The sequence below is a fragment of the Denticeps clupeoides genome, chromosome 6 (assembly GCF_900700375.1).
Source record: "Denticeps clupeoides chromosome 6, fDenClu1.1, whole genome shotgun sequence".
Classification (NCBI taxonomy): Eukaryota; Metazoa; Chordata; class Actinopteri; order Clupeiformes; family Denticipitidae; genus Denticeps; species Denticeps clupeoides.
In genome coordinates this window covers 1,378,096-1,402,136 of record NC_041712.1, presented here as the reverse complement: position 1 = coordinate 1,402,136, position 24,041 = coordinate 1,378,096, and the positions used below count along the sequence as shown (strand labels likewise).

General features: G+C 40.2%; 2 protein-coding genes across 5 annotated transcripts; one reads left to right on the top strand and one right to left on the bottom strand.

Moving 5' to 3' along the window:
- Positions 1-348: 348 nt before the first annotated feature.
- rtn2b (reticulon 2b) lies at positions 349-2,280 on the top strand. Of its 2 annotated transcripts, none has more exons than XM_028984398.1 (7): positions 349-444; positions 673-880; positions 956-1,094; positions 1,185-1,254; positions 1,433-1,442; positions 1,524-1,582; positions 1,697-2,280. In XM_028984398.1, exons 1-6 carry the CDS (start codon positions 432-434, stop codon positions 1,543-1,545), a joined length of 462 nt encoding a protein of 153 aa, XP_028840231.1. In that variant the 5' UTR covers positions 349-431; the 3' UTR covers positions 1,546-1,582; positions 1,697-2,280. The 2 variants fall into 2 exon arrangements, with proteins under 2 accessions (XP_028840231.1, XP_028840230.1); XM_028984397.1 differs by having other exon boundaries at positions 1,396-1,442.
- Positions 2,281-3,933: 1,653 nt separating this feature from the next.
- On the bottom strand, positions 3,934-22,716 carry nectin3b (nectin cell adhesion molecule 3b). 3 transcript variants are annotated; one of them, XM_028984652.1, is made up of 8 exons: positions 22,584-22,716; positions 17,249-17,596; positions 15,287-15,586; positions 14,406-14,523; positions 14,149-14,300; positions 5,952-6,096; positions 5,054-5,156; positions 3,934-4,975 (listed from the first exon to the last, which is right to left on the bottom strand). In XM_028984652.1, exons 1-8 carry the CDS (start codon positions 22,663-22,665, stop codon positions 4,802-4,804), a joined length of 1,422 nt encoding a protein of 473 aa, XP_028840485.1. In that variant the 5' UTR covers positions 22,666-22,716; the 3' UTR covers positions 3,934-4,801. The 3 variants fall into 3 exon arrangements, with proteins under 3 accessions (XP_028840485.1, XP_028840484.1, XP_028840483.1); XM_028984651.1 differs by lacking the exons at positions 3,934-4,975; positions 5,054-5,156 and adding an exon at positions 9,846-10,419 and having other exon boundaries at positions 6,036-6,096; XM_028984650.1 differs by lacking the exons at positions 3,934-4,975; positions 5,054-5,156; positions 5,952-6,096 and adding an exon at positions 9,836-10,419.
- Between the last annotated feature and the right edge of the window lie 1,325 nt (positions 22,717-24,041).

Sequence of the window (24,041 nt, the reverse complement as noted above, 5' to 3'; positions counted from 1 at the left end):
CTCTGGATAAGAGCGTGTGATAAATGCTGTAAATGTAAATGACCACTGTCATTGATCAGATGAAGTCTACTTCTACATTACTGTTGATTGGAAGAATTTTAGGAGAAGCATGACAGGGCATAAATAAAAATGGAATAAAAAGTATATATTTAAAACTAATAATATTGAATGAAATGTTTTTTTAAATGTTTCTACTGTAAGCTGTTGGACAGGCTGTGCTCTCCTGTCTGCTGGGTGCCATATGCACACTTCTCAGGTTCCAGAGGCACACACTGCATGGCAGTGAGAAAATGTGTGTCTGTGTGTGTGTAAAGATATTATTAGGTCAGCCTGGCACTTTACTGCTGACCTGGCTAAACTGGCTGAGTGTGCAGAGTGAAGAGGTGTGAGGAGGACAGAAAAGCAGAGCATTTGGGGAGAAAGCAGCTGAAATGGCCAGTAAAGGTGAGGCATGCAGAACTCCACCATGACGCAGCAATGAGGGATGACAGTGGGCACAATTCATTTTTTAATGTGAGATATTTGGTGTAATATCCATTTTACTATATTTGACAGTCTAAATATTATTTTACAATAAATACATTTATATATTTAAAGGTTGGTAAAAATCAGCGTTTAGAAATAAGAAAATTTCAGGCTTCTAAAAGTCTTTCTGGTGTCTGTCATCTGTAGTGGTCGACTTACTATACTGGCGGGATGTGCTGAAGACTGGCGTAGTGTTTACTGGCCTGGTGGTTGGCTTGGCATCCCTCTTCCAGCTAACAGTAATTACTGTGGTGTCCAACCTGTTCCTGACCACCATGACCATCACCCTGCCGGTGTGTCTTCTCTACAAGACCCTGCACTTGGTCCACCTGAGTGCCGGAGAGCATCCCTTCCAGTGAGTCCAGTCAATTATCACTCCCTCATCCGCCTGCATGTGCATAACCAAGGCGGGTCTCCATCTGCTGAACAGGTCATACCTGGATGAGGACAACTCTCTAACTGATGAAGACACGGTTCGAGCGGCCGAGGATATTGTTCTTCTGTCTGCCACAGCCTTTGCCACAATCAAGCGACTTGTTTTTGTTGAGAGCCTTGTGGACTCGGTTAAAGTGAGTAATGGCTTCACTTCTCTCACATGTTTTAGGAGAAGTCGGGGAAGAGCTGCAGTTTTCAAATGAAACCTGTTTTTGTTTTATTAGTTTGTCATGCTCATGTATCTTCTGACCTACGTGGGAGTCCAGGCCAATGGTCTTACTCTTGTTATTGTTGGTAAGAATCTTTTAACCAAAATTCCTCTCTAACTAACCCATTATAATGTATAAAAAGTTATAAACTTGACTAATGTACTAATTAGACCTAGACCAGGATTTACATGACAGTACTGCAGTTTGACTGCGTTTCCTGCTCCAGGGGTCATTTGTGCCTTTTCTCTGCCGCTGTTCTACAGACTGCACCAGGTAAGTCTTCTTCATCCTGCCGTAGCCATGGCTACAGGTCTGACCAGTCCAAATCTGATCATGGGGTCTCATTGTTCCTAGGGACGGATCAATAAGATTATGAATGCAGTCACTTCTCTCCAGAAGAAAATAACAGATTTGTAAGTAATCTCAAGACATTCTAACCTGACACATACTATTCTGCATTTTATTGCATTTTATTATTATTAAATTATATTTACTGCTCCTTTCCATTCTTGATATCTGGATATTAGATTTCAGATTGTTCATGATGCGGTGCAATCATCATCTTCATCTGCTCCAGCTCCTGGACCAAAATCTAAACTCAAGAACAAATGAGGGAGTGCGATGAAAAAAAAAGAGGCCAGAGGGTGGGGCCCAAAAATGTCTTAAAGTGTACTGTTGCTACCATGATCCAGGTCATTAACTGGGAAAATGTTTCCACATTCAGGTGCAGTGTGTCTGCTGAATCAAATTCTTCGTTCTAATTGGATCGTTTTTAAATAACATTTTCTTTAAACATTAGACGGACAATGATGTAATCTATGGAGAATAATTGTTAAACCCTGATAGAACAGACCTTATTTTTTGTCAGTGTGTGAGATCTTCTGTGAAAGGGCTTGTTGATCCATTTGAAATAAATGACAAATGGTGGGTGGGTATGTGGATAGATAAATGGATGATAAAGTCTGATTTGCCATTTCTCACAATGATGTCATAATGCCAACTGTTCCTCTCATTTCCACCATGGGGCGCCATAGCAACAGTGCCAAAAAAGTTCTTTACAGTAACAATAACACTGAAGCGATTGTCATTGTGAATAAAATGCAGCACAGCACACAATGAAACGTGTCCTCTGCTTTTAACCCATCACCCTTAGTGAGCAGTGGGCAACCTTCTGATTTACGGTCCGCTTCCTTACCCGCTAGGCCACCACTGCCCCACTGACAGATACTTCACAATACGCAACACACCAGAATGCATATGGTCCTACAGGAATAAGAACCATGACACACAGACATGCAGGAGAAATTAATTTCATTCAAGACAGTTCAGATGAAAATTTTCAAATCTGCATGAGCCATGTGAACATATGGTTATTAGTTTACTGCTTGTAAAAGATTTGCAGTCTGGTGGATGGAAGGGAGGGATCAGCTGCAGCTTTGCTAAAGCCCCTGTCTCACACTATGGGCTAGAACGGCATGATAAGACGACAGCTGGTCTGGGGTCCCCGCTGCCATTTCTTTGCTGACCTATCATAACAACACACTTGCAGAAGTTGTTTGGTAGGGCTGAGGATGGATAAATGGACCGATTTCCTTAATCTCTAGACTGAACTGTTGTGTAAAAAGTAAAATGTCAGTTTGATGTAATGGAATCAGCATACAGCAAAATAATATATATAAATCATGTGCAAATTTTTGAACAGCTTCGATTAAAAGAGTGTTGCTGGCCGATTTAGGCCACAGGCGGATTTAAGCCTACAGGGGAGTTTATTGTTACCAGGAACACAGAGGGCACATTGTGTCATTTCACATTTTTCCATATTTTTGGACTGAATGAAATCTGGACAGTGTGTGTGTCTCTGTGTGTGTGTGAGTGTGAGTGTGTTTTTAAAGGAATGGCTATGCTGCTTGATTGGTAGTCAAAAAGTAGTGCTTGAAATGGATCATCAAAAACATGTTAATAAATTACATGAATAATAGGACATCCAGCCCCCTGAAGGTACAAAAAAATGACAAAGAAATAAATCACTAAGCTAGAAGGTTAACAAAAGGAAGTGAGGACAAGGGAAAAATAAAATGTCATTTAGCTGAAATTCTATACCTACAACACAAAGAGAACAGAAATGATGGCAGCGAAATACCATGTAAATGGGCAAAACAGACTGCGACAAGGATCTTACCATAAGTAAGTAAAGAGGGTGTGACAGGCCGAGAAAGTGGTCTGAACGGAGTACTGAATGATGAATTGATGCTGAATGAAGTTCATTTCTGATCTAGTTCAGCAGTAGTTGTAACTGTAAACATCTTTATATACATAACCAAGACCAGGAAATCAGAGCAGAAGAGATGTAATTAAGAAGCAAAAGGTTCTTTCAGTCTCCCCAAAAGTCAAAAAATTATGCTGAACTGATAATTGCAGCTATCTCTCTCTCTATCTCTCTGTCGGTCTCACACTCACACACCCCACATGGCCCTGATGAGTTTCATACTGGCAGGCACAGACCAGATTGTATTAGAACCAGGGTTCCTCTTTTCTTGTTCTTAAGAAAAATCTGAAAAAAATGTGCCAAATTAGTAAGTAGTATTTTTCATACATATACGCAAATAAACAAAAAGATCTTGTTTCAAAATTTTATTGCTTTTTTACTTTTTTTTTTTTTAAGTGTATTCCAGTCTTTCACAGGTGACTTTCATGCACCAGGACAGTTGCTGAGACACCTCTCTAAATACTATTTCAACCAGGGAAAATACTGACCGGAGAAAAGTAAAATATAAATTGACTTTATTTGAACAAAGTTATAAAACTATTGCTTAAGTAACATATTCACTAAAAGGGAACACATTTATAAAAGGAAAAAAAAGGTAATAAGGACTCTACTGCCAACTGCTAGTACACTTTTAAAAAATGGTGCAAAAAGTAACCTACCCCAGAAAATAATTCACATTCACACTGCACAATCATATAAACAAACATAAAATCATTTAGTTCTAGAAATGAGAGTGATTCTCCCTGATACATTATCACTCAGATCACAACAACTCTTATAACATTATCATGATGTTTGTCTGGGTTTCCACAAAGGATTTGAGGAGGCCTACAAGCGCAAAAGATATGTGGTTAGTTCTCCAGGATGTTACTTCTAAAACTTAGTGAAAGTACCCAGAAGAGTTGGTGCTGTTTTGAAGGCAAAGGTGCTCACACCAATTATTGATTCTGATTTTAGATTTATCTCCGGTTCATTCACTGCATCTTGTTAAAGGATGGAAATAAACAAAGCCCCTCCATCCCCAACATGACTAAAAAATGTCTGCACAGTACTGTAGTGTTGTACAATCATTCTGTGCCATAAAAGGAACAAAGAAAAAAAACCTGCAAGGGCATGAAATTGAGAACCCCTGTACATCAGCCAGTCACAACATTTAAGCCAATGACAAGTGAAATGTTACAATGGCACCTGGCAGTAGGTGGTCTGTTATGATGTGACAAAGAGGAGCAACTGTATCTCAAACTGCTGAAAAAACAATGGTTCTGGGGGAAAAAAAAAAAAAAAAGTGTCTGTACACATGGTGAAACATAGCTTGCTGCATATAGGGCTGTGTATCTGCAGAGCACCACTGAAACTGGGGTGTCTGTCAGACGTAGTGTTCCCTGTGGTTGATGTAAACTTTATCAGCCCCATTTTGATGACAGATCCACTCCTGATAGAACAAAGGCTGTTGTGCTGGTTTCCGGGCCCCATGGTACAGGAACTTGGTACTTGGCTCTTCTCTCGCTGTCAGCTCATAACCCTCCTCTGGTCTGTGAGCCTAGAACACAAAGACCAGGACATAATTCATATAGAGTGTTCCAAAACCAAGGACACATTATTTGACTAGTTTAGTGACCTGTTGAAATGGATGTATCAGTGGGGGCAGTGCAGCTGGAGGGCTGGTGGTGGGTCCCTCGGAGTATGGAGGTGGAGGTTTGTGAGTTGGAGGAAGATCAATTCTGCAGCAAATTGAATTTATAAAACGGTCAATGACAGACAGTATGCCATCAAGTCACTGTAAATTTTACTATACATGTATTCTTTGACCCTACACATTTAATGGCTTTGTGTCACATATTAAAAAATATTTGGCGCTTTGGACAGATGATTATTATACGCCGCATTGAAGCAGTCATTTCTGCAAAAGAATTACCGACCAAGTATTGAGAGCATAACTGAACATGATTATTTAAAGGTTGACTTTTTTTGTATTAAAAACACAATTTTTTTTATTGGTTGGATGAAATATGCTAATTTTGGGTGGTCAGACATCAGACAAGACGGGTCAGACAAGACGTCTGCTAAAACAGATCTGCAAAAAAGCACACATAACGCATGGTAGTGTTGATCACATGCATAGGCCACTGCTTGCTTCCACTGGCAGCATCAGGCAACAGGCATTAGAAACAATGTTCAAATCGGCGCTTTAAAATGCAGGTGAAATAAGGACCATATGGCCTTGTATCTTTCCTCTACCTCTGCTTGATTTTTTATTTTTGCTCCATCCTGTCTATACAGAGTAGTGTGTTCGCTGCGCTCCACGCTCAACTAAAGTTTTTTTAATAATCAAATGTCTCCGCATCGCGCGACACAACGAATCGATTATGAAATTCGTTGCCGACATTTTAAGTAATCGATTTAATGCGTTGTTGCAGCCCTATAATGATTATGATGATGATTGTTCTGAACATAACAATTATAATTATTATAATGAACAAAAAGGAGCAAATGATATGGAATGGTGTGGGACATACACTTTGTCTGGATAGGCAAGTGGAGGAACCTTCCGGGCAGAGAGGAGGACAATAGTGACAACACTGATGAGGAACAGAGCCAGGATGGCTCCCATTATCGCTCCTGCCATGGCCATGGTGGATGTCCTCTGCTCCTGTGACATCTCTGGGAGGGGACAGAGAGAAAGAGAGCAAGGGAAAGATTCCAAATGGGCCTTCAGATAAGTTTCATATTACTACTTTTAAATCTGCAGATAACACAGAGCTAAAACTGACCCTCTTCCGGAGAAGCAGCATGTATGGCCTCATCTAATTATGTGTAACTTTAAATGCAAATGAGGAGGAGAGCAGCCTTTAGACGTTGAGGGGGCATTTGCAGATATGACATAAGGGACCACTGAACAAAGTGCCGTCCCCACACACTGCTCCCCTGGTGCCTGTCATTGCTGCCCTCTGCTCACCAAGGGTGATGGGTTAAAAGCAGAGGACACATTTCGTTGTGTGCACCGTGTGCTGCTCTTCACAATGACAATCACTTAACTTTCAATCACTGAGCAAATGCAATGCTTTGCATGTTTTCAGGCCATGATGGTTGGTGGAGGGGGGAGATTTTCTGGGTGGACAAAGCTTGAGAAATGGGAGGTAACCTTTCCCAGGGGATTGTCCCTGTAACTACTGATTGTAAGTCGTTCTGGATATGGGCGTCTAATAAATGCGGTAGATGTGAATGCTGCTGCATATGCAGCTAAATTTGATCAGCTGGTAGAAGTGTTGTGGATCAGGTTATGATGTCTCTGATCCTTTGTCAATCAGCACATCATGGATCATTATTCCCTGTCCTACTTGAAAGTTTACAAATGACAGTGTCTAGTCAGTGTCACATTCCTGAGGCTGCTAATAAGCCTGTTAAGCTTTTCCTACTAACTTATCTGCTACAAGACTGAAGGTCATGAGCAACATTCATAAAAACATTGATTATGAGGGTGATTTGTGAGTATTGTGTTCAGAGATTAACATTCTTCTATTAAAACAGGTCTCCCCTTCATTCTGCTACTTCACGTGTAATAAACATAAATGGGAAGCCAGAACTGTATGATTACAAATTTAAGAACCTGTTTAAAATATCTTATGTGCTGACATAGCAGCATTGTATTTTGCATTTAAGGTAAATGTGATAACATTAGACAAATGATTGATTGGATTGATAATTGGATACGGACTGGTCTGAATGGTGCAGGTTGCTGTACCTGAATACTATTTGCATGCTGTGTTTGGGGTCGTCACCCAGGTGCTTGATCTCTAGATCTAAGCACCGCACCCTAAATGTATATAAAGTACAATGTATCCCGTCTTAGTTAGTATCAGCAAGTATCTGGATAAAGAGAAACTTCTGCTTCAAGATATCCAAAAATGTCTCCTGGTCTCTAAGGAAAAATTCACAACACAACAATTCAAGAAGCAACATCAGGTAAACACTGATCTGATACCAGGTCCAGTATAACTATATTAGAACGTCTGTTTAAAAAGTTCATGAAATGATGTACAATGTTGCAGCTAAACATCAGTAATGAATCACTTTCATTCACATTAACAAATTGGATAGACACTCACTGGTGGAGTTTGATCCCGTTCCAATGTTTCCCACCACGTAGATGACGACTTGCATGCCACTACTGACACTGGCAGATGAACAATGACAACCAGGCACAAATTTACACACAAAACAGTCCCCCTTCTTCCAAGCAGATGTCCCCTCCACATCTGACATTCCTAATGAGTACACAATTACATCAGTCTGATACGAAAACGCAATATTCATGTGAATAATCTTGTCTATTTTCCACACAGATGTTCATGAAATCAATGCTCCATCCCCTAATTTCACTTGAAATGTGCATCCTGCCCGGACACTTATCCTACTGTCTTATTAAAGCATTTGTCCTTTTGTTCTGTAAAGAAGAAGAAAGGAGAAAATGTGTGTGTGCACATATAGTTATGAGAGCCTCTGGGGACTCTTGTCATCAGCCTGAGAGGAATCTGTTGCCATGGGGACACAGTCAATTGCTAGGAGATAAGTGGGGGTTGAAAGCAGGCACTGAAATCCCTTGCACTGGCGGAATCCCTTGTCAAACAGGTCAAACAAAAACAAAGGTCCTGTGGTGGAACAGCATGAAAATTCAAAAAGACTATTCATGGATAGTTTGCAAGAAGATGCATCTTTAATCAGTTTTGTGCCATTTTGTTTTGTTTGCCTGATAAAATAACTGTATCATGGTCACTCTGCTACTCACACACCTACTAATGAGTGCATTGTCGCATAACACTGCATACTGTGCAGGACGTTCCAAAAATACACCCAATCAGAGCTGCTTTCGCCGCCTCTGAATTCGCCTATGAAAGAGTTAGTAAGCAACAAAGGATGCCAGGGTGAGTTTAAAATGGTGAGGGTCAGAGGGGGTTGCTACAACAACTTAAGCCCATTTACCCTTTTTGAGAGGATATATAAAATTACCAATTATCACAATTCCCCCCCCGAAGGATCATGCCGTATTAGAATCTGCAAATCCATAGATTTGTACCACTCAATCTGATTTAAAAAAAAAAAAAAAAAAAAAAAGCATTAATTAACTTGTGTGTAACTCGTGCTGTTTACACTGCAGTGGTAGTGAATAATTAGCAGAACATTGAATAGTAAAGAGTACTATGTTACTTGGAGGAGTTGAGAGATTAAGATAGGGTTCTGTGCTGAGGTACAGAAAACAGAAAGTGCGTAATGCATTTTATATGGAGCATTCAGTATGGATGCAGTATAATGTAAGGTGTAGATTAAAATTTGCAATAGCACTTAACTGCAGTCAAAGCATCGCTTCAGACAAATAAGAATACGTTCCAAAAAGGTGCTTTATTCAAACAAAATCTTTACAAAATAGTGTTTTCACATCAATACAGTATTTTAATCAGAATAAACTGACGTGAACAAGCAGTTTCTTCATGAACAAGTGAGGCGGTTTTATTGTGCCAATTAAACGCCACCCACAAATCTTCTCTTGTTTCTCATTTGTCACAAACATCATTTTGTGAGCAAAACATAAAGCTTGTATTTTAGCTGGCATAATACAAAATATAGAAAGAAAAGGACTCCATGTGTGTGTAGCTGTCCAAATATCAGTCTTATTGTCCACAGACATTAATATTGAGCACAACAAATAAAAACACACACTAAAAAAAGGAACCAATCTGATGGTGACCTCACAACCACAGTTTCAGATTTTGGAAATTTGGACTATTGCACTGGTTCAGCAGATCAATAAAATATCAATAACACCACAGAGGTTAGCACCAATGTTGCAGATACCAAGCGGAGTCATACACACAATGTTTGGTGGCAGAAGCTAGTTACATAATTTGTCTGTAAACCAATCTAAGTACTCATTTCAGACAAGTATAGGGAGAATAGAATTATTGCATAATGGATCTTTGATGGAAATGTGCAAGCAGCTAATGGGCAGATCAGCTCCCATACAGAAAAGATATAATCCGCACAAGAATTGTAACAAAAATGGTCTAAATGTAACCAAAATAGTGTTTAAATTGTACACCACCAAATATACACACAATAAGTGTTCCATTATTTTGTAAGGCATTAACAAAACATTACAGCCTTTGCTGCACTAGTAGTTTGTCATCCCAACAAATGCTGCTGTTTTCCAGCTTCACAGTGTTCACAGAAACCAAGTACAACCAAGCCAATAAATTACTTGGGATAGTAGCCAAAGTGGATTGGTCAATTACGGTTTCACATTGTTCAACACTATTTCTCCACACAATTTATGAATTTTCTGGCACAGGATCATGTTCAACCAGCTAACCACCTTTCAGACACAAAAAAAAAAAAAAAAAAAAGGTCAGACATACCACTCCCTGCGTGAAATCATGGAGCCATCTGTGTGGGAGACATAGTCGCTGTGGAAAAGTTCCTCCAATCCATTGCGCAGAGGTGATTGGGCAGGATACCTGCCGGTACCGGGCCTGTCGTAGGTGCTCTGGTAGTGGTTGTGTTTGTGGTCCCCCTCTCTCAGGGCTCTGCTACGACTGCTGATAGCATGTCCCCGCTCGCAGTCACCCCACTCCTCCAGGTCCTTGTCAGTGCTGCGATTGCATGAAGCAGTTCTGCAGACCTGCTGGAGCTCCTGGGGTGCTGGAGTTTTCTGCATGTTTACGGGTTCCACACACTGCTTTGTATAGTAGTTGCCAAGGAAGGTATGCTGCTGTCGCTGGAAATAGATCCCACCCAGCACCAGAAGCAGCAAAAGGAACAGGGCTCCTCCAACTGCACCACCAATGACCGCGCCAGAGGTACTCACAGGGAAGGGTGCCAATGTTGGGAAGGTGAAAAGTGCCTGCTGTTTATTGCCAGGAGAGGTCACAACCTTTCCCAATATTTGAACAGGCACAGCGGTGGTGGGAAGTAGGGTTGTGGTAGGTGGTTCTAATGAAGGAAGAAAAAAAAAAAAAAAAAAAAAAAAAAAAAGGGGGGGGGGGGGGGGGGGAGTTTAAAGAGATATAAAGTATAAAGAGAGAATATAAAAAGAGATGGGCAGACAAAGCACAGAATGTCAATGCCAGAGACAGAACAGCACTGAAAACTTCTAACATGTTAGTGCTAAGCTAAAGCAGGGTACAACAGTTGGGACTGAAAATATCCAAAATATTCACTCATTCAGTATCTAGGGTTCACTAATCCAACCGGTACAGTCTACAGCTTCTGTACATTACTTTAATGGGTGCATACTATTGCAGTAGTGCACTACTATACCATATTGTCAACTTTATTTGAAGGTCTGAATTTGATAGTCCTGCTAGGTAACACACAAGAACTAAAGACCCAGGTTCAAACCCCACTTTCTTCCATTATATCCTCTTAACCCTGAGGGTCTCCAGGGTGACTATCCCTGTAACTAATGACTGTAAGCAGTGCTGGAATAAGGGAGTCTAATAAATGCTGTTAATGTACAAAATAGATGATCAATTACACAGTGAACTAGAGAGTGAATGAGTGGACATTTCAGACACATTTCTGAAGAGATGAGGGACATAAATTTGAAGATCTGTAGGGTCATCTTTGGGTGAGCAGCTAAATAAACAGAATATTTTACACTAATAGTTCATGCACATATATATAATATATATATGCAATTCTGTTTATCAAAATTATGTCTTGGCAGTCGTGGTCCAAAAATCAGAGATCACATTTGAGTACAAGTACAGGCAACAGAGGGAGAGAGAGGAGGAAAAGAGAAGATGGACACTGTGACAGCCCTGAACATGTGATGTACAGACTAGAGAAGATTTTAGTAGGACAACGTGGACCGAAATGGTGCTGACCAGGCACTGCGGAGGTGTTTGTTTATGATTAAAAAATGTCCTAAACATATTGGGGGAAAGGGAAGGCTTTGTGATTGTGTTATTCCAAAAACGCAAAAAGTCAGAGTTAATGAACATTTTTATTAAGTTAAACACTGTGACTGAAAAAGGGTTTTAATAAGATTTAAGTAAAAACAAAGATGGTATTATATCGGGTCTTCTGCACTTGTAGATGCCACTGCATGGAACATCAGAGGACTGCAGTGTACAAACAGGCATAATTTATAAATAAATCTTCATTAAAACCAACCTGTACAGGCAGTTCTCAGTCCAGCAGTTATTTTAACCTGCTGCTCACATTGTTCCCCAGTAGTAATAGCAATAGTGCTTTACGCCAGTCTCTTCTGAAGAGCATCCTGGTGCGACATGATCACGCGGCATTGCTGACCCTTGTGGATTTCCCTGCTTGGCTTGTACTGCCCCTTAAAGCCATTTGCTGATCCCTCCTGAACGCTACACAACTGGACTTCAATAACCTCTATACGCCATATTTTCTGGATAAATGTAATTGAACACTCCATTGTAATCCAGTGCTGGGTTCCCCTTGCTGAGCCTTGGTTCCTCTCACTTCACTTTCACCTCAAGGTTCCTTTTTTCAGAGAGGTTTTCTTTGCCACCGTTGCCTTAGATTTGCTCCCATGGAGTCCTGTTCTATTTTTAGGCACATATTTTGTATAACTCTTCAAATCAAGTACGCAATGCCTGAAGATGATCCTCCCCAATGTTCTCTTTTATTTTACACAGTGGTAGTTTAAATTGAGATTAGACCTAGATATCAGTTGACTTGTGATATAAGGGGAATGGTTTGCTGGTCAACACTAGAATTTTTCTTGCTCTCAGCTGAAATTGTTTTTACATTGCAATATTTCTTTTTACTTTACAATCCTGTTCTACTACTTTGCTCCCATTAGAATTTACTCTAAGAAGGTTGTTGAAAATTGTTTCATTCATATCTTGGAATGTGAAAGGACTCAATAACGCGGTCAATAGAAAGAGTTTTGTCTTGCTTGTAACAGATGAAAGGAAATGAACGGCAACATAGTAGTTCTAAAACGAAAGTGGCACCGACAGATATTCCATTTTTAATCGAACATGAAAGCCACTAGCACAGCTATATTGATAAACACAAACATTTCTTTCCATTGTAAAGAGGTATTTAGTTATATTAATGAGCAATATCTTTTATACTTTGATATGGAGGGGACTAACTTTGTTATTGACATTTATGGTTCCAGCAGGAACTGTAAATTACCTTATGAATTAATGTGCTCTTTTAGATGTTTAATTTCTGTTCCCTGAAGCTACAACATTCTTTTTTTACCTCCAGTGCACATAACACTCACATTAGATCAACAATAGATTACTTCTCATATGCCAGACTTTGGGACTCAAAAAAAACTAAAACAAACTAAAAAAACATTTGTTCTAAACATGCTCAAATTGTATCTATAAACATGTGAGACTACAAAAGGAATACAATCAGTTATCTACTGACAATGCAATGCATTAAAATGTTGAAATCCAGATGCAATGTCTGATCTGAGACATAAGACAAACAGGCTATCAGCTCATCAAGCAACTACAGTCGGTTTAATTACAAAGATTCGGTCACATATTGGCAGATCATAAACATCAGAATGATCATAGATCATTCTGATGTTTAAACTTCTGAATATGGAGATACATTGTACATAATTTCCATTGGCCTTCCATGAGAAATAATAAGTCACCTGGTCCTGATAGTTTCACAAATTAGTTTTAGAAGAGATTTTCCCCTCAATTACTGCAAATTCTATGTTTGAACTATGTTCAAAGAAGCACTCTCAACTGGTATTTTTTACCCTTTGACCCCATTTCCACTGTTGATGGATACACACCTAGTTACATAATATTGTACTATTAACATTATAGCAGACATGCAGGGTAGCCACTGGACTAAAACCTACTCTGCACTTTCCTACTGTTGTAGTGGTAGGAACCCTGCACTGACACCTATTGCACGCTCACTCTACCCTGGAAGGGGTCTCCTTCTCTGAGGGGTGGGGTTGTCAATGTCCACTTAGACATACTGTATGGAATTATGGGCCATATAAGAAATACATGTTGTTGTTAATAATAATAATAATAATATTATTATTATTATTATTATTATATGTAGATTTTAAAATACTATCAGAGTTTTAAGATAGATTTGGAGATTGTGGTACCTGATATTATTTCACTGGACCAAATTGGATTTATTTGAGGCTGCCACTTTTTCAAATTGACTGAGATGAGTGGGAATATCCATTCTTCACTTTGGCTTTGGTGACCAGTTCATTGACTGTGCTAGACTGCTTTACTCATGCCCCATTGCAGCAGTAACAGCTAATGGTTTTCAGTCTGAATATTTTGCTCTTGCAAATGGGACAAGAAAAAGCAGTCCACTTCCGTAACCAATATCATTAATAGGATGCACCAATCTAGTCAGTCAAAGTGATTGTGTCTTCAAAATTTCTCTACCAATTTAAAAATATTCCAATATTATTATTTTTTTTTTTAAATCAGTCTTTAATATCTTTGACCAAAGTATTCTCATATTGCAATAAATTCAAATCCAATTGGAAAGGCTCTTTGACCGTGTGTAACAGTGTATTTCTTATGGCAAATTAATTATGCGGACAATACTGGTTGATCCACTGTGATGACCCCTAACGGAAGCAGCCAAAATGAAAAACAATGAACGACACAGACATCAGGAGGGGCATAATTCCACTCAATCAAGGGCTGGTAGGTGCTTCGCTCAGAAACTCACCATGAACGCGGATACGCAAGTCTCGACTACGAAGTCCAATATCATTGCCAACCTCGCAGCGGTAAACTCCAGAATCATTACGCTGTAATGGTCTTGCAAACACTAGGGAATTGTTGACGACCTCTACCCCTTGTGGCATCTCTCCATCTAGCCTGAAGGCAAAATGCAGAAAGACACATACAAACTGAATAAAAATGTAATATTATACAGGAAAGTATTATAAAATATTACAATGAAGAGAAAGCATAAATGATCACCTCATCCATCTGAAATGGTGTGCTGAAGGGTTGGCTTTGGCTTTGCACTTCAGCTCCACATTCTCACGGCCCACAAACCAGTTGCTGTCATAACCCACAACTAAGATGTCTGGGGCAACTATAGCAAAACATGGGCCAAAGGTTGAAAATGGAACAATAAAAGCATTAACATCTTAAAGTGATCAGTCAGTATGAACTCTGAACAAGAACTCCTGCCACAATGTCAGACACAACAACAGAGGACTCCAATGTGATTTTTGTCTTACTGGCTACAACCCATTTTATTCAGTTCTGACTTTTCCCTGAACAGCAGTTTGACTATTTATTTCAGGTCACAAGTGAAAGACAGGGTTCATAAACCCTTGGATGATATTGAGGCACATGTCCCCTTCAGTCTTGACTGGCAGCTTAACAGGCATAGCTTCCTGTGAAAGCTGGGGACTATGAATATTTTACACACAAACTCGGGTCTGAGCAGCTGCAGCTTGGCAGAACACCTACATTAGTGACTGCAGCACATACATGTTTTCCTCATCTGAGGATTGCGACAAAACAGAGCAAAAAAAAAAAAAAAAAAAAAAAGGACCAAATCAGAAGTCACCGAAATCAAAGCACTCCAAGGATTGAGTCCTTATTTGTCCTTAGAAAAAGGCAAGCATTTTTTTTACCAGAAGGTGAGTGCATGTGCACAGCATAAACAGGGAGAAACAGAAATATACTGCTTAGCCAGGTAGGATAGCATAACAAAACCAGGCTATATTTACAGACCTTGTGCGCTAACATTTTCACATCATATAGACAATATGAAGCACTACTAAGAGTCAGTGCCCTGCAGTTTCTTCACTTTAAGACTGGACCTAGTCTCTAGTGCGGACACTCACACTGGACATTCAGCTGGAAGGGGATCCTGAAGTCTGACTGCATGGCAGGGTGATGCACAACACAGGTGATTGTGTGACCTTGGGAATGGCGGTTGGGCTGCCAGGTGTAGTGCACCTGTGAGGTAGTTGTTCCATCTGATTCATCCTGCAAGTGTGCCTCAGAGGTTCCAAACAGATCGGACTCCCAGGACACTACTGCCGGTGGCCGTGCACGTTCGGCAATGCAGGTTGCCACTGTTGTCTTGTTTGCCCCATCAATCAGAGCTGATGAGCCAGCTGACACGTACACCTTTGGTTCCACTGTTTAGGCAATTAGAAAAAAAAAACAAAACAAAAAAAAAAGTACTTCACATGTGGGGGAAGAAAAAAAAATAAACAAACAAAAAAAACATATCAAATAAATGAACATTGGGAAGACCTGGAATACAAACTAATTTGTGCTCTAAACATAGGACATCTCTGTTCCAGCGAGCCAAGCCTAATCGTTGCATACGCAGAACCAATCGGGCAAGTGGTGCAGATTCGACCCTGACAGCCTCTTCACCATCGCTGACTGCGCATTTACATTGTGTTGCTGTGTGCGAAAGTCCCGCCGCAACAGGAAATACGTGTAGTGGGTGCAGCGAATTATATTCCATTTACAACGGATTCCATTTTATTTATTGGATTCATGCGATTCCGTTTGCGTTTTCCGCATTGCGGAAATCATAGGGCCCTACGTCTCACTCTCCTTCTCTTATTCTTTTACAAAAAATTCAGTTCCATTATTTACAACTCTGCTCACAAACCTCATGAATCAGTTGCCCCTTTATAGTCAAATGTTTTGTTTTTACATCATTACTAACAACATGTTTCCATATGAATACATACATTTTTTTTTTGCTCCATAAACTTTTCAATGTACATTGAAAACAATATTGTGTGTTTTTCATATGTATGTATGTATGTATGTATGGATGTTTTTTTATATGTGTGATTGTTTTATTGGGCTCCTTGCAGATGGATGTCTTATATATGTGGCAGGTGGGGCTAGTTTTTGGTCCCTGTTTGATGGGCATGACTGGCATCTCTTGTTCCTTCTGGCTATCACCTCTCTGGTTCCTTTAAGTTCACTCACCAAATTCATGAAACATAGAACGACATGACTCACCATCCCTTAAGCTGGCATTAGCCTATTTACAGGATCTGTATACTCAAACAAGAAGCAACAGCCCTATGAAAAAATCCCGCTGTGTTTTGTTGCTTTCTGTCCAGCTATTGTCAAAACAGCCAGATGGTCAAACTTGGGCATGCAACACATCATATCTAGTAGGACCCAGAGTCATTTTGCGTATGTTCGTCCAGGACCAGGGTTTGGAAACTATTTACTTGATCTGACCTGAACATATCACCCAAGAAAAAAAATACTAGTGTTCAACTGGGAGAAGGGTTTGATAAACTGTGCATTTGTTTGTAGTTTGGCAAATTGAGGGTTTTTAGGGATGCATGCAATTGCCTGAATTCGCTTCCTGAATTCTCTGAATTTTGTGGTAAGGTGGTAGTAGCCTAGTGGGTAACACACTCACCTATGAACCAGAAGACCCAGGTTCAAATCCCACTTACTACCATTGTGTCCCTGAGCAAGACACTTAACCCTAGGTTGTTCCATGAGGGGGGACTTTCCCTGTAACTACTGATTGCAAGTCGCTCTGGATAAGGGCATCTGATAAATGCTGTAAATGTAAATGAATCCTAACACCGAATCAATTTTTTTTGCAGAATTAGCTAAAAACCTCTTCCTGAGCAGGGTACTTTTTGACAACTATTAAAACTATAGTTTCATCCTGATTTGGGCTCATTTAAATAATGGGAGCCCATAATACTAAAGAGATGGGCAGCTTTCTAACACATTACAGGGTTTAAATTCTATTCAGTTGTTACTAAAGATAACACTCAAGATTATGAAGCTGGTGTGTTTCTTACCAAGAACACTGACAGTGGTGGAGGCCTGTGTGTTTCCCAAAGGAAAGGTAGCCACCTTGCAAGTGTAGACACCCATGTCAGTGTAGCCCACATCCTCCAAGACAATGGTGGCATCGTGGAAAGATGGGGAAAGAAATGCCAGTCTATGCTTATATTCCGGATGGATGGAGGTGCCATAGTCTGGGTTATAGACAGCTAATGTCACAGAGCCAGATGGCATCTGACGCTCCCATGCACTCTGAGTAAGAGTAAAATTAGAAGCTACTTCCACTCTGCAGCCAAGTGTCACATTTTTCCCTAAGATTGCACTGATCTTCAGTGGTGTCAATACTCGATTTCCAAGCACACCTGTGGGTAAAAGAGCATACAGTTAGCTACGAAAATATGACTAGAAGAAACAGAAGTCATTTGGCAGAGTCTGTAAAATATTAATGAGGAAATCTTTAAGAACGTAATAATTCATGAAGCTCTTCAAGCATGCAAGTAGTTTCTGAGTCAGGATGTCTAAAGCTGTGATGCTGGCAAACATATATGGACATGATGATTCATTCTCTCTATGAGCAGTTTGAATATTTTGCAGAATACTGCACTAATAAAAATATGCCCAGCTTTGTTGACATGCAGAAATGTTACCCCATGCATTTGCAGCACTTCGTGCAGTCAATACAGATTGCAAAAAGCTCATTTGGGAGTGGCATGTGTGGTGGTTGTGCAGTTAAAACAGTAGATTTAAAAAAAAAAAATTTAAAGTTTGTGAACATGCTTTTTCATATTATACTTTACAAAATAAAAATAGCTTGCTGTTGAGTAATGTGTGTGCACATTGTCCAAGAGAACCAGGAAAGGACAAATCATGACCCCATTTAGTTTTCAAATCAGAACACTGACCTTAATAATCACATTAAGACTTTCCCTTAAATTGTGCAGCCCTAGTGTCCAACTAACAGTAGCATGGGTCTCTGATGTACTAAGATGAAAGTATTAAAAGGTTCCCTATTATGAACATTTAACTTACTGTGAGATTATTTACCATTAATACGAGTTCCCTTAGCCTGTCTGTGGTCCTGCAGTGGCTAGAAATGGCAATATGTATAAATACAGCATTGGCCATTCTGTTTCGCCTTTCAGATGGTTGTACCTGGAATGTCTCCCCTTTCTCATTCTTTGTCCAGCCAGATAATTCACCACTCCTCTCCTAAAAAAACAACTCCACCAACCATCATGGATTGAAAATGTGTGAAGCATTGCAGTTGCTCGGTTGCTCTGGTTAATTTTATTTTTCTGGAAATGCGTTGACAGGAGTGATGATGACGTCATTTCCACGAATGCCTGTGCACTTCTATAGGCTGCTCTATTCCTCGTCCTGCCTCTCACTTCCTCATTAGCATAACATATATGGGGCAGTAGTGGCCTAGCGGGTTGAGGAAGTGGCCCCGTATTCAGAAGGTTTCTGGTTCGAATCCCGGTCCGCCATGGTGCAACTGAGCAAAGCACTGTCGGCACACTACTCTTGCTACCCAGGTAAGGGGGTCTAGTCTGAATTACGCCTTTGCCAGGTTTCTTCCAATTTTTCTCCATGAAATTTCTAGGGAGTTGTTCCCAGTGTCCAGAGAGGGTCCAAGTTAATGTGATCTGTAGTGAGACACACTGCTTGTGATTTTGGGCTATACAAAAATATTTTGTTGTTGATTATGCAGGCCAGTCCATGAATGCATGACATGTCGTTCACAGAGTCAGAGAGGTCTAGTATGTCCTTACTCTTTCAGTCCTACCAAAAAAATGGCCTGGCCCATTTAGGACATGCACAGCTCCCCTCTCTCCAACGGAGTTCCAGAGTAATTAAGGACCTCACTCCAATGACACTCTGACCAGGGGTGAACTTTACTTTATTTTACTTAGCAGAGGCTTTTATCCAAAGCGACTTACAAGAGGAAGAACTTTCCCCAAACAAGTGTGAGGTACCCAAGGATCATAAACTATCTCCAATGATAAGAAAAAAACACAGATTGCAGAAAGGCTGGCACCAAAGCCTGCATACCTCTGTGCATCTCTTCAGCTGGGATTCGTACAAAAAGACTTTGATTTGATCTTCGTCTAGCAATCTCCGAGCATGCTCTTTGCTGACAAGTTAGGCCTTATCAGGGCTCTTAGTTTAGTAAACTCAAAATTCTATAGAAATCGAACAAGAATTGCTGGTGTCTTCCTCTTGTAAGTCGCTTTGGATAAAAGCGGCTGCAAAATAAAGTAAAGTAAAGGTAAAGGGTGAGAAATAAAGGTTCAGAGATCTTTCATGGAAGGAACAACAAAGAGTCAGAGTACCCGGCCCAGAGGGTTACCGGGGTCCCACCCTGGAGCAAGGCCTGGGGTTGGGGACCATGAGCAAGCGCCTGGTGGCTGGGGCTCATGGGGCCTGGCAGGGCCCAGCCCGAACTGGCTCATCCAACTGTGGACCCGCAGGAGGAACATGAAGGGTCCGGTGCAATGTGGATTGGGTGGCAGACCAAGGCAGGGCTTCTGTGCAAAGCAAAGTTTGGCCATAACGAACACCATGTTCGAACATAAGAATGCCTATTGGTACACTTGGTACCAGGGTAGCCTAGGTCACAGGTCAATGATTGACTTTGTAGTTGTATCATCTGACCTGTGACCATATGTTTTGGACACTTGGGTGAAGAGAGAAGTGGAGCTGTCAACTGATCACCACCTGGTGGCAAGTTGGATCAGATCAGGTCATGGAGAAAAAGTATGGATCAGCTCCAAAGAGGTTCTGGCAAACCATCTGGTGAACTCAAAGCATTCAGCCAAAACTATTGCACCAAATATTTCAGTGTATAATGGGAGTCAAAATTGTGCTAATTACTGGTACGGAGTACTGTTTTGGTACTTACTTACCAATGGATCAAGTGTTTTTTGTGAAAACGCTACACATCTGACATCCCACATAGCATGAAATTGATATCAGGTCACTGATTCATTAAAATCTTCCAGAGTGCTGGATGAGCACAAAAGGAGAATGAAAATGTATGACATACCAAACAAGCAAGACCTTTGTTCTTTGGACTATAACAGGGAAGCTTAGACTGTTGTCTTTTCACAATTCTATTCATTACAGGCTGGGAAAGAAAACATCAAAAGAGCAGAAATGTGGTCTCCTCAAAGCAGACTGTCTGCTAATCAAACAATGTTTCAAATCTATGCAGGTGAGAGATGTATAAGGGCTTAAAGGTGCATCTCATGCAAAAAAAAAATAAAAAATACAGCCCATAAAAATGCTCATTTGTTAAAACGAACTTAAGACAAGGAACTGCCATACAGCTTCAGGTTTATGAGATGTGGAGATGCGAGGGGTACAAGGATTTACACACACACAACACACACACACACACACACACACACACACACACACACACACACACACACACACACACACACACACACACACACACACCTAATCTTAACCCTGGACTAAACCCTGGGCCTTATGCTGCTCTGAATTTGTATCTACTGTGTGCCATTCTGGTTAGATTATAGATTTTGTTATACAGTGAGTTGAATCAAATATGCTTTTATTCAGTTGCATTGGCTCAATTATGGACAGCTGAAATGTGCCCTCATTGTGAAACCACAAATATATATATATTTTTTTTCAGTATCATAGTCAAAACTGATATAGAATGGCATCAGGACCATCACCAAATCAAACACACAACTGAGCTGTTATCTGACAACAGTTCTAAATTAAACCCACTTCCAATGAATTTAGTACCAACATTGGTTCACAATTTCATATCAGTCAAAATCACAATATAAAACCAAATCAAGCTGAGATGTTATATGGACTCCCTGTACAAAAAAAAATAACAAAGCAGACAGGTGAGAGGATATGGGACAATTACTGCATGGATTATGTTTCAGCTGCCAACAAGTTATTTTGCCCAAACTGATGCAGAGTGTAGCTTCTCATTTCTTAAACCACCATATTAGAAGTCACATTCTGTGATCATGGAAAAGATGTGATCTGTGTGTCAGAAATGTCTAAATATTGGCATGCATCAAAGAGAACATCTTAGATCATTGCTGAAACTACTAAATTGGGTTAAGAATGACGCTTTAGAAATGCTTGACAATTTTACACTATCAATTCATCGCAAACCTACCATCTATTGTTCCTCTTCAGCACTAAACGCACCTTGATTCATAATTGTCTTAATCAACAGAATCTGTGCACAAATTTTGGTGTTATGTAGTACAAGGAGGCCACTTCAAAATGACTGATCTACTGGATGGTGCCCTGTAATATGAATGACCAGGCTACTGGAATATCACCTGTCAGAAAGTTCTCACTCCACTCCACTTCTTCATGTCTTTAAGTGAATGTTTATAAGCACTTCAGTATGGGACAGACACAAAGAGACATTTAACAAGCTTAACAAGTCAGGAGAAAAACACTGCAAAAACATCAGAGGTCAGAAAAAGTGCCGGGAAACCCAGGTGAAAGGGTGTGACCAGTAAAGTTAACAGTGAGTTCTGTATTAATCAGATCTTCATAGAACTTTGCTGGAATAAAAAAAAAATAGAAATCTCAACTTTCAAAAAGTCATATATGTCTGAACTTACACACACACGTTTGTTTTCAACTGTTGCATAAATTGTGAAAAAGGTTAAATACGGCTGCTTGTCCACTTGCTGCGATTTTGACGGTATGCAACGTTTCAAAATAAAACCCCAACCCTATTATCTAAGGCCTTCACAAATGTATGATATAAATGGATTTACACATGTAGTTTGACCCAAAGATGAAATATTAAACGTATATTACATAAAACCCAATCTTTCCATTTGGAGCTTTCAGTCAGTCAAAAGCGCAGCAAGGGCCTTAAATTGGAAGGGCGGCTGTATTATTTGGCGTTTTCACTATTTATCGGCTGCAGCAATTGAAAAAACAACGTGTATGTGTAGCCATACATGAGTTTTCTAGGTTTTTGTACAGTAAAGATCTCTGAATGTCTGTCGAATACAGGACCCACTACTAACTTTACTCAGTTAAGGATGTACAGGGTCAATCAGCCTTCATTTAAACTGGTCGTGACGTGAACACAGCACGGTCCGCCTCTTTACGGCTAAAATGTCGTTTCTACGGCAGCTGTGAACGAGCAGCACAGTAATGAGAACGCGCTCAACGTTCCATTAATTTGGTTGCATGTTTAAGTTGTGAAACTTTTGCAGTGTTAGGACTCCCTGCTTTCTTCCAGCAGAACACGGCCGCTGAACTACAGCCTCCCAGCAGCGAGATTCTGCCCCCTGGAACTGAACGCAGACACACAATTCCACCTACCGGCTGAGGTCAAAATGATGAGCACAAACGGGCAGCTCACTTCCAGAAACAGCGCCGTACATCTTGTATATCGTGCGGACATGCTGAAGGCCCTGATGCTTCGTCCCCTCAAACTAACAATCCTCCTCAGCAACAACTCCATAGAGACGGGTGGGCGATACCACTGCTAATCATAAAATAGGGGAGTCAGGGCACCACCAGTTACATCTCATGATATACAGACAGGTGGGCGCTACCACTGCTGCTCATTCAACAGGGGAGTCTGAACACCAACAGTTACGCCACCTCCTCACGATATAGCAGTACTTCTTAACAGGAACTGAGATGTCAAGCGGACATTTCTAGGTTTTTGTTTAACGAGTAAGATAAAACACAGCGATTAATGTCTCTGAAATACAGAACTCATGGCCAACTTTACTCAGGCATAAATATGTTCCCTAGGGTCGTGCCCCAGAATTTGAGAATCGCTGCGCTACAGACACAGTTGGGGGCTACCACTTCAGCTTTACCAACAGGGGTGACAGGCACAACCAGTATGACCTACACCAACGTGATATTTCACGTTGAAGTAAGCTTTATTGTCATATCAGTTACATACATGTTAACCAGTACATTGTGAAATTAAAAAACGTTTCTCCAGAACTATGTGCTATTTGTAACATTAAACAAAGTTTTAAGATATAAACAAAAGATAAGATGGTAAAATATAGAGCAGCAAAAAACAAACAAACAAACAACTGTTTAATATACGAGTTCAATGTACAAACAAGCAAATAGATAGTCCTAGAAAAAAAACAGTGAGTTGTTGTGAGTTGTAATGTGAGTTGTAAAAATAAAAAATAAATAATTCAAGTAATAACATAAAACATATATTTGTGAAATTTTACATATGTACAGAGCAGGTAAATATACACATATTGCACATAAGTGAAAATGGAAATGGTGTATTGGATGTGTGTGGTCAGCTGTTGTAGAGCCTGACAGCGGTTGGCATAAACCTGAATCTCTGCCACTGAAGTAACTGCTAAGTATTGCCAGGTTCTCCTGCATGGGGTGGGAGATATTGTCCCACAGGGATGATTCTCCTGTCACTCCCCACCTCCACTGAGTCCAGAGGACATCCTAGAACAGAGCTGGCACTCCGGATCAACCTGTTTTTAATAGCTGTAGTTGACTGTAAATTGCTTCCAATAAAAGCATCTGCCAAATCAAATGTAATGTATCCAAACCAAATATGAATTACACTGAATTATAATTAATTAAATTTAAATACAAGTAATGTGTGATTTGAAAATAGAACAAACCAATTTTCTTAAGTAATTATATTTGGCATGTATGCAGGAGGTGCAGAACAAGTGGCCTAGCGGGTAAGGAAATAGACTTGTAATCAGAAGATTGCTGGTTCAAATTCTAAACCACTAAAGTGCTGTCCCCACACACTGCTCTCTCGCGGGATGG